The sequence below is a fragment of the Pagrus pagrus genome (assembly GCF_965226575.1).
Source record: "Pagrus pagrus genome assembly, chromosome: 3".
NCBI lineage: Eukaryota > Metazoa > Chordata > Actinopteri > Spariformes > Sparidae > Pagrus > Pagrus pagrus.
Window position 1 is genome coordinate 5,908,304 of NC_140187.1, and position 11,189 is coordinate 5,919,492.

Genomic DNA, 11,189 nt, shown 5'->3' on the forward strand with positions numbered 1-11,189 from the left:
TTGTGCCTACACCTCACCAGACCATAACCAGTGTTGTCACAGCATTACATTTAAAAGTGAACATAAAGTCAAATAACACAGGCTATGAAAGGTAAAGTACAGTTGTAGGTTTGCAGAACTGAAATATTTATTCTGGTGATTTGGTTGCTGAACAAAAATGTAGGTTTCATTAATGTTCCTGAAACACTGACGCTCCTCTGTTCATTCATACACATTCATGTGTTCTAAACCTGACGAAATCAAACCATTTCAAATGTCATAAAATACATTTTTGTTTCATAAAATCTCATAGAACTTGTAGTATCACTGATATGCTAAGATGACTTACTTAACCTGAAATAATCTATAGCATGCCTAACTGGAAGTAGACTGGAAACTAGGCCAGAGGCCTGTCTACACTGTCTGCTCTTCCATTTTTACAGAGACCGTCACTGGTAATATCTTCAGTGGCAGTTTATTCCGGGTGCCAATGTATGGAAACAGCCCGTCAGTGAAAGTGTGTGTGAAGGTGTGTATGTGTGTGTTAGTATCAAGATCATAGAACGACAGTTTTCCTTTGTCATAGTCCAGGTGAACTCTGATCCTCTGGAGATCCTTTACTGCAAGAACTTTTTCTGGGAGTGGCGGTGAGACGGCTTTGTGTATTCCATTACAGAGACAAAGTTCCCAGTATCCAGTCAGTATATGTCCTTTTGTTTGGACAGACTCCCTTAAGACGCCTAGGCCCCAAAATGTATCATTACGAACCTCAACATCCCAACCATGAGTCCCTGAGTTAAAGGCCTCAGAGCCGAGGACAATGCGGTGCATTTCTATCCTCTCTGGGTTTGTGGGAAGCTTCTGTTCCTCTCCACATCTCACACTGGTCAGATCTTCAGACAGGATGAGTTCTGGGTTGGCTGTGTTTGGATCCAGAATCACAGGAGTGTAGGAGACCATCTCCTTCATCTTGTTCCAGATGTTGAAGGTCAGGTTGCCCAGGTGTTTGGCCACATCTATCAGAGCTCCTGAGTCCAGCTGTGGATCATCCAGCAGGGGGCGCTGCTGGACTCTTTTCACTGCAGCCTTGTAGTTCTGAAGGAATGAGACGTCTTCAGCTCTCAACTCCTCTTCTGCAGCTTTAATTGTGACTGAAAGAGCTGCTATCTCTGATATCAGAGCCTCAGTTTTCTCCTTCATCACCTGAATCTTCTGCTCCTCTTCCTCCCTCAGAGCAGTGATCCTGGCCTCCTCTTCCTCTTGTAGAAACTGATGAAGCGTCTTAAACTGCTCTTTAATCTGCTTCTCTGTGTGTCGGGCCTGGACCTTAATGTGTTCTGCTGTTTGATCAAAGTTTCCTTTTATTTCTTTGTAGACCTTCAGTTTGTCCTGTAAGGGCTTCAGGGACTTCTGGAGCTCCTCTTTGTGATCCTGTGCAGCTTCATCGATGGGTCTGAATTTGTGGTTGTTGTGTGTTTTTGAGTCTCTGCAGACGACACACACCGGCTGCTGATGGTCCAGACAGAAGAGTTTGAGTTTCTCAGAGTGCAGACTGCAGACAGCCTCAGACCCGGCTGAAGCTCTCTGGTCTCTCTCCTGTATGAAGGCCTCACACAGGTTCTTTATCACCAGACTAATAGGTGGTTCAGTTTTTGAAGATCTTCTCTTACAAACTGGACACTCGCGTGTTGGTTTGTCTCTCCACCAACTGTTCAGGCAGTCTTTACAGAAGCTGTGGGTGCATGACAGGACAACAGGATCTCTAAAGATGTCCTGACAGACCGGACAGCAGAGATCCTCCTCTGATCTGGAAGCCATGTCTTCTCTGAGTGGAGCTGAAAACACAGCAGACAGCACGTTAAAACAGGACGTCAGGTGTGTGTCCCCGCCGTGCTGTAGAGAGTTGCCTCAGTTACTTTCACTTTGAGTCTTTGTGTGTTTTTCCAGTCAGCAGCAGGCTGAAGCATTTCACTACTTCATTACTTCATTATTTAAATACTCCTACCTGTAACTGTCCTCTCTCAGTCGAAGTCAGAAACTTTGTAATGACGGTAAATCTCACTTTGTCTGTAGGTGTGTCTCCTCTCAGTCACAAGTGAACACAGGAAAACTGTTTCCTGTTTGACAACTTTCTTCTTCTTTTATGGTGTTTGGCATCAATATGCGTTGCATTGCTGCCACCTTCTGGATAATAACATGTTCACACTGAAAACTAAATTAACCCATTCAAGGTTCAAGGTCCTTTATTTGTCACATACACAGAGATTACAATAAAATGTACAGTGTAATTCACTTTAGGTGGATATCAGTTTATAGCTGGTCAGAAAAAAAGAAAATATTGATAAGATATAAAGATACAAATAAAATATTATATATGTTTGCATGTATACACATTATACTATATACAAAACATAAACACTGAACATAAATACATTAGCACAATATACACTATACACAAAGTTGATCCCATTGACCTTCATCCACACTCAGAAATCTCAACCCTGAAACATGAAAGAAAAGCCTGAAAAGGATATTTTTAGTCTGAGACTAATTTATTTGATTTGATTCTTCATGTGTATTATCCTTCACAAACACGTTTATGAACACATTAACTTTAGAGAAGTTAACTGTTTACTCATCACCACCTTCTAACCAAGCACTCTATCAGACCTGCTGTTGTGACACACAGACTTTCAGTGGTAATATCTTCACTTCATCCTTTGAGAAAATGTATGGAAACATCCTCTCAGTGAAGGTGTGTGTGAGGGTGTGTATGTGTGTGTTAGTGTCAGGATCAGAGAACGACAGCTTTCCTCCGGTCCAGTCCAGATGAACTCTGATCCTCTGGGGCTTTCTTTGCAGTACGAGACCAGTGTTTAGACCTGGTGGTGAGCATGTGAAGTACTGACCTTCATCAAACCCTACTCCCCATAATCCAGACCCTATGTTTCCTTTCCTATGGGCAGATGTTGATATCACACCCAGTTCCCAGTCAGTACCGTCTCCAACCTCGACATCCCAGCTGTGAGTCCCTGAGCCAAAGCCCTCAGAGCCGAGGACCATGAGATGAAAGTCAATCCTCTCTGGGTTTTCAGGAAGCTCCTGTTCCTCTCCAAGTCTCACACTGGTCAGATCTTCAGAGATGATGAGTTCTGAGTCAGCTGTGTTTGGATCCAGAATCACAGGAGTGTAGGAGACCATCTCCTTCATCTTGTTCCAGATGTTGAAGGTCAGGTTGCCCAGGTGTTTGGCCACATCTATCAGAGCTCCTGAGTCCAGCTGTGGATCATCCAGCAGGGGGCGCTGCTGGACTCTCTTCACTGCAGCCTTGTAGTTCTGAAGGAATGAGACGTCTTCAGCTCTCAACTCCTCTTCTGCAGCTTTAATTGTGACTGAAAGAGCTGCTATCTCTGATATCAGAGCCTCAGTTTTCTCCTTCATCACCTGAATCTTCTGCTCCTCTTCCTCCCTCAGAGCAGTGATCCTGGTCTCCTCTTCCTCTTGTAGAAACTGATGAAGCGTCTTAAACTGCTCTTTAATCTGATTCTCTGTGTGTCGGGCCTGGACCTTAATGTGTTCTGCTGTTTGATCAAAGTTTCCTTTAATTTCTTTGTAGACCTTCAGTTTGTCCTGTAAGGGCTTCAGCGACTTCTGGAGCTCCTCTTTGTGATCCTGTGCAGCTTCATCGATTGGACTGAATCTGTGGTTCTTGTGTGTTTTTGAGTCTCTGCAGACGAGACACACTAGCTGCTGATGGTCCAGACAGAAGAGTTTGAGTTTCTCTGAGTGCAGACTGCAGACAGCCTCAGACCCGGCTGAAGTTCTCTGGTCTCTCTCCTGTAGGAAGGTCTCACACAGGTTCTTTATCAGCAGACTAACAGGTGGTTGGGTTCTTGAAGATCTTCTCTTACAAACTGGACACTCGCGTGTTGGTTTGTCTCTCCACCAACTGTTCAGGCAGTCTTTACAGAAGCTGTGGCTGCATGACAGGACAACAGGATCTCTAAAGATGTCCTGACAGACCGGACAGCAGAGATCCTCCTCTGATCTGGAAGCCATGTCTTCTCTGAGTGGAGCTGAAAACACAGCAGACAGCACGTTAAAACAGGACGTCAGGTGTGTGTCCCCTCCCTGCTGTAGAGAGTTGCCTCAGGTACTTTCACTTTGAGTCTTTGTGTGTTTTTCCAGTCAGCAGCAGGCTGAAGCATTTCACTACTTCACTACTGCATTATTTAAATACTCCTACCTGTAACTGTCCTCTCTCAGCCGAAGTCAGAAACTTTGTAATGACGGTAAATCTCACTTTGTCTTTAGCTGTGTCTCCTCTCAGTCACAAGTGAACAGAGGAAAACTGTTTCCTGTTTGACAACTTTCTTCTTCTTTTATGGTGTTTGGCATCAATATGCGTTGCATTGCTGCCACCTTCTGGATAATAACATGTTCACACTGAAAACTAAATTAACCTATTCAAGGTTCAAGGTTCTTTATTTGTCACATACACAGAGATTACAATAAAATGTACAGTGTAATTCACTTTAGGTGGATATCAGTTTATAGCTGGTCAGAAAAAAAGAAAATATTGATAAGATATAAAGATACAAATGAAATATTATATATGTATGCATGTATACACATACTATATACACAACATATACACTGAACATAAATACATAAGCACAATATACACTATACACAAAGTTGATCCCATTGACCTTCATCCACACTCAGAAATCTCAACCCTGAACCATGAAAGAAAAGCCTGAAAAGGATATTTTTAGTCTGAGACTAATTTAATTGATTTGATTCTTTACACGTGTATTATCCGCCACAAACACGTTTATGAACACATTAACTTTAGAGGAGTTAACTGTTTACTCATCACCACCTTCTAACTAAGCACTCTATCAGACCTGCTGTTGTGACACACAGACTTGCAGTGGTAATATCTTCACTTCATCCTTTGAGAAAATGTATGGAAACATCCTCTCAGTGAAGGTGTGTGTGAGGGTGTGTATGTGTGTGTTAGTGTCAGGATCAGAGAACGACAGCTTTCCTCCGGTCCAGTCCAGATGAACTCTGATCCTCTGGGGCTTACTTTGCAGTACGAGACCAGTGTTTAGACCTGGTGGTGAGCATGTGAAGTACTGACCTTCATCAAACCCTACTCCCCATAATCCAGACCCTATGTTTCCTTTCCTATGGGCAGATGTTGATATCACACCCAGTTCCCAGTCAGTACCGTCTCCAACCTCGACATCCCAGCTGTGAGTCCCTGAGCCAAAGCCCTCAGAGCCGAGGACCATGAGATGAAAGTCAATCCTCTCTGGGTTTTCAGGAAGCTCCTGTTCCTCTCCACATCTCACACTGGTCAGATCTTCAGAGATGATGAGTTCTGAGTCAGCTGTGTTTGGATCCAGAATCACAGGAGTGTAGGAGACCATCTCCTTCATCTTGTTCCAGATGTTGAAGGTCAGGTTGCCCAGGTGTTTGGCCACATCTATCAGAGCTCCTGAGTCCAGCTGTGGATCATCCAGCAGGGGGCGCTGCTGGACTCTCTTCACTGCAGCCTTGTAGTTCTGAAGGAATGAGACGTCTTCAGCTCTCAACTCCTCTTCTGCAGCTTTAATTGTGACTGACAGAGCTGCTATCTCTGATATCAGAGCCTCAGTTTTCTCCTTCATCACCTGAATCTTCTGCTCCTCTTCCTCCCTCAGAGCAGTGATCCTGGCCTCCTCTGCCTCTTGTAGAAACTGATGAAGCGTCTTAAACTGCTCTTTAATCTGCTTCTCTGTGTGTCGGGCCTGGACCTTAATGTGTTCTGCTGTTTGATCAAAGTTTCCTTTAATTTCTTTGTAGACCTTCAGTTTGTCCTGTAAGGGCTTCAGGGACTTCTGGAGCTCCTCTTTGTGATCCTGTGCAGCTTCATCGATGGGTCTGAATCTGTGGTTGTTGTGTGTTTTTGAGTCTCTGCAGACGACACACACCGGCTGCTGATGGTCCAGACAGAAGAGTTTGAGTTTCTCAGAGTGCAGACTGCAGACAGCCTCAGACCCGGCTGAAGCTCTCTGGTCTCTCTCCTGTATGAAGGTCTCACACAGGTTCTTTATCACCAGACTAACAGGTGGTTCAGTTTTTGAAGATCTTCTCTTACAAACTGGACACTCGCGTGTTGGTTTGTCTCTCCACCAACTGTTCAGGCAGTCTTTACAGAAGCTGTGGGTGCATGACAGGACAACAGGATCTCTAAAGATGTCCTGACAGACCGGACAGCAGAGATCCTCCTCTGATCTGGAAGCCATGTCTTCTCTGAGTGGAGCTGAAAACACAGCAGACAGCACGTTAAAACAGGACGTCAGGTGTGTGTCCCCTCCCTGCTGTAGAGAGTTGCCTCAGGTACTTTCACTTTGAGTCTGTGTGTTTTTCCAGTCAGCAGCAGGCTGAAGCATTTCACTACTTCATTACTTCATTATTTAAATACTCCTACCTGTAACTGTCCTCTCTCAGCCGAAGTCAGAAACTTTGTAATGACGGTAAATCTCACTTTGTCTTGAGCTGTGTCTCCTCTCAGTCACATGTGAACAGAGGAAAACTGTTTCCCGTATGACTCGGATCAACTTTCTTCTTCTTTCATGGTGTTTTGCATCAATATGCGTTGCATTGCTGCCACCTTCTGGATAATAACATGTTCACACTGAAAACTAAATTAACCCATTCAAGGTTCAAGGTTCTTTATTTGTCACATACACAGAGATTACAATAAAATGTACAGTGTAATTCACTTTAGGTGGATATCAGTTTATAGCTGGTCAGAAAAAAAGAAAATATTGATAAGATATAAAGATACAAATAAAATATTATATATGTTTGCATGTATACACATTATACTATATACAAAACATAAACACTGAACATAAATACATTAGCACAATATACACTATACACAAAGTTGATCCCATTGACCTTCATCCACACTCAGAAATCTCAACCCTGAACCACGAAAGAAAAGCCTGAAAAGGATATTTTTAGTCTGAGACTAATTTATTTGATTTGATTCTTTACATGTATTATCCTCCACAAACACGTTTATGAACACATTAACTTTAGAGGAGTTGACTGTTTACTCATCACCACCTTCTAACTAAGCACTCTATCAGACCTGCTGTTGTGACACACAGACTTTCAGTGGTAATATCTTCACTTCATCCTTTGAGAAAATGTATGGAAACATCCTCTCAGTGAAGGTGTGTGTGAGGGTGTGTATGTGTGTGTTAGTGTCAGGATCAGAGAACGACAGCTTTCCTCCGGTCCAGTCCAGATGAACTCTGATCCTCTGGGGCTTACTTTGCAGTACGAGACCAGTGTTTAGACCTGGTGGTGAGCATGTGAAGTACTGACCTTCATCAAACCCTACTCCCCATAATCCAGACCCTATGTTTCCTTTCCTATGGGCAGATGTTGATATCACACCCAGTTCCCAGTCAGTACCGTCTCCAACCTCGACATCCCAGCTGTGAGTCCCTGAGCCAAAGCCCTCAGAGCCGAGGACCATGAGATGAAAGTCAATCCTCTCTGGGTTTTCAGGAAGCTCCTGTTCCTCTCCACATCTCACACTGGTCAGATATTCAGAGATGATGAGTTCTGAGTCAGCTGTGTTTGGATCCAGAATCACAGGAGTGTAGGAGACCATCTCCTTCATCTTGTTCCAGATGTTGAAGGTCAGGTTGCCCAGGTGTTTGGCCACATCTATCAGAGCTCCTGAGTCCAGCTGTGGATCATCCAGCAGGGGGCGCTGCTGGACTCTCTTCACTGCAGCCTTGTAGTTCTGCAGGAATGAGACGTCTTCAGCTCTCAACTCCTCTTCTGCAGCTTTAATTGTGACTGAAAGAGCTGCTATCTCTGATATCAGAGCCTCAGTTTTCTCCTTCATCACCTGAATCTTCTGCTCCTCTTCCTCCCTCAGAGCAGTGATCCTGGTCTCCTCTTCCTCTTGTAGAAACTGATGAAGCTTCTTAAACTGCTCTTTAATCTGATTCTCTGTGAGTCGGGCCTGGACCTTAATGTGTTCTGCTGTTTGATCAAAGTTTCCTTTAATTTCTTTGTAGACCTTCAGTTTGTCCTGTAAGGGCTTCAGGGACTTCTGGAGCTCCTCTTTGTGATCCTGTGCAGCTTCATCGATTGGTCTGAATCTGTGGTTGTTGTGTGTTTTTGAGTCTCTGCAGACAAGACACACTGGCTGCTGATGGTCCAGACAGAAGAGTTTGAGTTTCTCAGAGTGCAGACTGCAGACAGCCTCAGACTCTGCTGATGCTCTCTGGTCTCTCTCCTGTATGAAGGCCTCACACAGGTTCTTTAACACCAGACTAATAGGTGGTTCATATTTTGAAGATCTCTTACAAACTGGACACTCGCGTGTTGGTTTGTCTCTCCACCAACTGTTCAGGCAGTCTTTACAGAAGCTGTGGGTGCATGACAGGACAACAGGATCTCTAAAGATGTCCTGACAGACCGGACAGCAGAGATCCTCCTCTGATCTGGAAGCCATGTCTTCTCTGAGTGGAGCTGAAAACACAGCAGACAGCACGTTAAAACAGGACGTCAGGTGTGTGTCCCCTCCCTGCTGTAGAGAGTTGCCTCAGGTACTTTCACTTTGAGTCTGTGTGTTTTTCCAGTCAGCAGCAGGCTGAAGCATTTCACTACTTCATTACTTCATTATTTAAATACTCCTACCTGTAGCTGTCCTCTCTCAGCCGAAGTCAGAAACTTTGTAATGACGGTAAATCTCACTTTGTCTTGAGCTGTGTCTCCTCTCAGTCACATGTGAACAGAGGAAAACTGTTTCCCGTTTGACTCGGATCAACTTTCTTCTTCTTTCACGGTGTTTTGCATCAATATGCGTTGTATTGCTGCCACCTTCTGGATAATAACATGTTCACACTGAAAACTAAATTAACCCATTCAAGGTTCAAGGTTCTTTTTTTGTCACATACACAGAGATTACAATAAAATGTACAGTGTAATTCACTTTAGGTGGATATCAGTTTATAGCTGGTCAGAAAAAAAGAAAATATTGATAAGATATAAAGATACAAATGAAATATTATATATGTATGCATGTATACACATACTATATACACAACAAATACACTGAACATAAATACATAAGCACAATATACACTATACACAAAGTTGATCCCATTGACCTTCATCCACACTCAGAAATGTCAACCCTGAACCATGAAAGAAAAGCCTGAAAAGGATATTTTTAGTCTGAGACCAATTTATTTGATTTGATTCTTTACATGTATTATCCTCCACAAACACGTTTATGAACACATTAACTTTAGAGAAGTTAACTGTTTACTCATCACCACCTTCTAACCAAGCACTCCATCAGACCTGCTGTTGTGACACACAGACTTTCAGTGGTAATATCTTCACTTCATCCTTTGAGAAAATGTATGGAAACATCCTCTCAGTGAAGGTGTGTGTGAGGGTGTGTATGTGTGTGTTAGTGTCAGGATCAGAGAACGACAGCTTTCCTCCGGTCCAGTCCAGATGAACTCTGATCCTCTGGGGCTTACTTTGCAGTACGAGACCAGTGTTTAGACCTGGTGGTGAGCATGTGAAGTACTGACCTTCATCAAACCCTACTCCCCATAATCCAGACCCTATGTTTCCTTTCCTATGGGCAGATGTTGATATCACACCCAGTTCCCAGTCAGTACCGTCTCCAACCTCGACATCCCAGCTGTGAGTCCCTGAGCCAAAGCCCTCAGAGCCGAGGACCATGAGATGAAAGTCAATCCTCTCTGGGTTTTCAGGAAGCTCCTGTTCCTCTCCACATCTCACACTGGTCAGATCTTCAGAGATGATGAGTTCTGAGTCAGCTGTGTTTGGATCCAGAATCACAGGAGTGTAGGAGACCATCTCCTTCATCTTGTTCCAGATGTTGAAGGTCAGGTTGCCCAGGTGTTTGGCCACATCTATCAGAGCTCCTGAGTCCAGCTGTGGATCATCCAGCAGGGGGCGCTGCTGGACTCTCTTCACTGCAGCCTTGTAGTTCTGAAGGAATGAGACGTCTTCAGCTCTCAACTCCTCTTCTGCAGCTTTAATTGTGACTGAAAGAGCTGCTATCTCTGATATCAGAGCCTCAGTTTTCTCCTTCATCACCTGAATCTTCTGCTCCTCTTCCTCCCTCAGAGCAGTGATCCTGGCCTCCTCTTCCTCTTGTAGAAACTGATGAAGCTTCTTAAACTGCTCTTTAATCTGATTCTCTGTGAGTCGGGCCTGGACCTTAATGTGTTCTGCTGTTTGATCAAAGTTTCCTTTAATTTCTTTGTAGACCTTCAGTTTGTCCTGTAAGGGCTTCAGGGACTTCTGGAGCTCCTCTTTGTGATCCTGTGCAGCTTCATCGATTGGTCTGAATCTGTGGTTGTTGTGTGTTTTTGAGTCTCTGCAGACGAGACACACTGGCTGCTGATGGTCCAGACAGAAGAGTTTGAGTTTCTCAGAGTGCAGACTGCAGACAGCCTCAGACCCGGCTGAAGCTCTCTGGTCTCTCTCCTGTATGAAGGCCTCACACAGGTTCTTTAACACCAGACTAATAGGTGGTTCATATTTTGAAGATCTCTTACAAACTGGACACTCGCGTGTTGGTTTGTCTCTCCACCAACTGTTCAGGCAGTCTTTACAGAAGCTGTGGGTGCATGACAGGACAACAGGATCTCTAAAGATGTCCTGACAGACCGGACAGCAGAGATCCTCCTCTGATCTGGAAGCCATGTCTTCTCTGAGTGGAGCTGAAAACACAGCAGACAGCACGTTAAAACAGGACGTCAGGTGTGTGTCCCCTCCCTGCTGTAGAGAGTTGCCTCAGGTACTTTCACTTTGAGTCTGTGTGTTTTTCCAGTCAGCAGCAGGCTGAAGCATTTCACTACTTCATTACTTCATTATTTAAATACTCCTACCTGTAGCTGTCCTCTCTCAGCTGAAGTCAGAAACTTTGTAATGACGGTAAATCTCACTTTGTCTTTAGCTGTGTCTCCTCTCAGTCACAAGTGAACAGAGGAAAACTGTTTCCTGTTTGACAACTTTCTTCTTCTTTTATGGTGTTTGGCATCAATATGCATTGAATTACTGCCACCTTCTGGATAATAACATGTTCACACTGAAAACTAAATCCCATTCAATGTTTTTGGGTCACGGTTCAA

At 44.0% G+C, this 11,189-nt stretch overlaps 4 protein-coding genes across 4 annotated transcripts; all 4 read right to left on the reverse strand.

Annotated features, from left to right (window-relative positions):
• Positions 1-92: 92 nt before the first annotated feature.
• LOC311254829 (uncharacterized protein) lies at positions 93-6,553 on the reverse strand. Its single transcript, XM_084348826.1, has 4 exons — positions 6,464-6,553; positions 4,887-6,295; positions 2,042-2,117; positions 93-1,814 (listed from the first exon to the last, which is right to left on the reverse strand). The coding sequence occupies exons 2-4, from the start codon at positions 6,276-6,278 to the stop codon at positions 394-396; spliced, it is 2,889 nt and encodes a 962-aa protein (XP_084204952.1). The 5' UTR covers positions 6,279-6,295; positions 6,464-6,553; the 3' UTR covers positions 93-393.
• Positions 2,302-4,325, reverse strand: LOC311254710 (E3 ubiquitin-protein ligase TRIM35-like). The gene is made up of 2 exons (XM_084348620.1): positions 4,226-4,325; positions 2,302-4,055 (listed from the first exon to the last, which is right to left on the reverse strand). The coding sequence occupies exon 2, from the start codon at positions 4,036-4,038 to the stop codon at positions 2,644-2,646; it is 1,395 nt and encodes a 464-aa protein (XP_084204746.1). The 5' UTR covers positions 4,039-4,055; positions 4,226-4,325; the 3' UTR covers positions 2,302-2,643.
• A 137-nt stretch (positions 6,554-6,690) lies between the features above and the next one.
• On the reverse strand, positions 6,691-8,829 carry LOC311254712 (nuclear factor 7, ovary-like). The gene is made up of 2 exons (XM_084348622.1): positions 8,707-8,829; positions 6,691-8,538 (listed from the first exon to the last, which is right to left on the reverse strand). Exon 2 carries the CDS (start codon positions 8,519-8,521, stop codon positions 7,130-7,132), a length of 1,392 nt encoding a protein of 463 aa, XP_084204748.1. The 5' UTR covers positions 8,522-8,538; positions 8,707-8,829; the 3' UTR covers positions 6,691-7,129.
• Positions 8,830-8,963: 134 nt separating this feature from the next.
• Positions 8,964-11,034, reverse strand: LOC311254713 (nuclear factor 7, ovary-like). Its single transcript, XM_084348623.1, has 2 exons — positions 10,947-11,034; positions 8,964-10,778 (listed from the first exon to the last, which is right to left on the reverse strand). Exon 2 carries the CDS (start codon positions 10,759-10,761, stop codon positions 9,370-9,372), a length of 1,392 nt encoding a protein of 463 aa, XP_084204749.1. The 5' UTR covers positions 10,762-10,778; positions 10,947-11,034; the 3' UTR covers positions 8,964-9,369.
• Positions 11,035-11,189: the final 155 nt, after the last annotated feature.

What these genes read in the sequence shown, in the direction of transcription:
- LOC311254710 (XM_084348620.1), bottom strand. Translation starts at nt 4,038, where the DNA reads ATGGCTTCCAGATCAGAGGAGGATCTCTGCTGTCCGGTCTGTCAGGAC.
- LOC311254829 (XM_084348826.1), bottom strand. Translation starts at nt 6,278, where the DNA reads ATGGCTTCCAGATCAGAGGAGGATCTCTGCTGTCCGGTCTGTCAGGAC. An exon ending in GTGTGTCACAACAGCAGGTC is followed by an intron (nt 2,118 to 4,886) that starts TGATAGAGTGCT and finishes ACACCATAAAAG; the next exon opens with AAGAAGAAAGTTGTCAAACA. An exon ending in GAGACACACCTACAGACAAA is followed by an intron (nt 1,815 to 2,041) that starts GTGAGATTTACC and finishes CTGTGTTTTCAG; the next exon opens with CTCCACTCAGAGAAGACATG.
- LOC311254712 (XM_084348622.1), bottom strand. Translation starts at nt 8,521, where the DNA reads ATGGCTTCCAGATCAGAGGAGGATCTCTGCTGTCCGGTCTGTCAGGAC.
- LOC311254713 (XM_084348623.1), bottom strand. Translation starts at nt 10,761, where the DNA reads ATGGCTTCCAGATCAGAGGAGGATCTCTGCTGTCCGGTCTGTCAGGAC.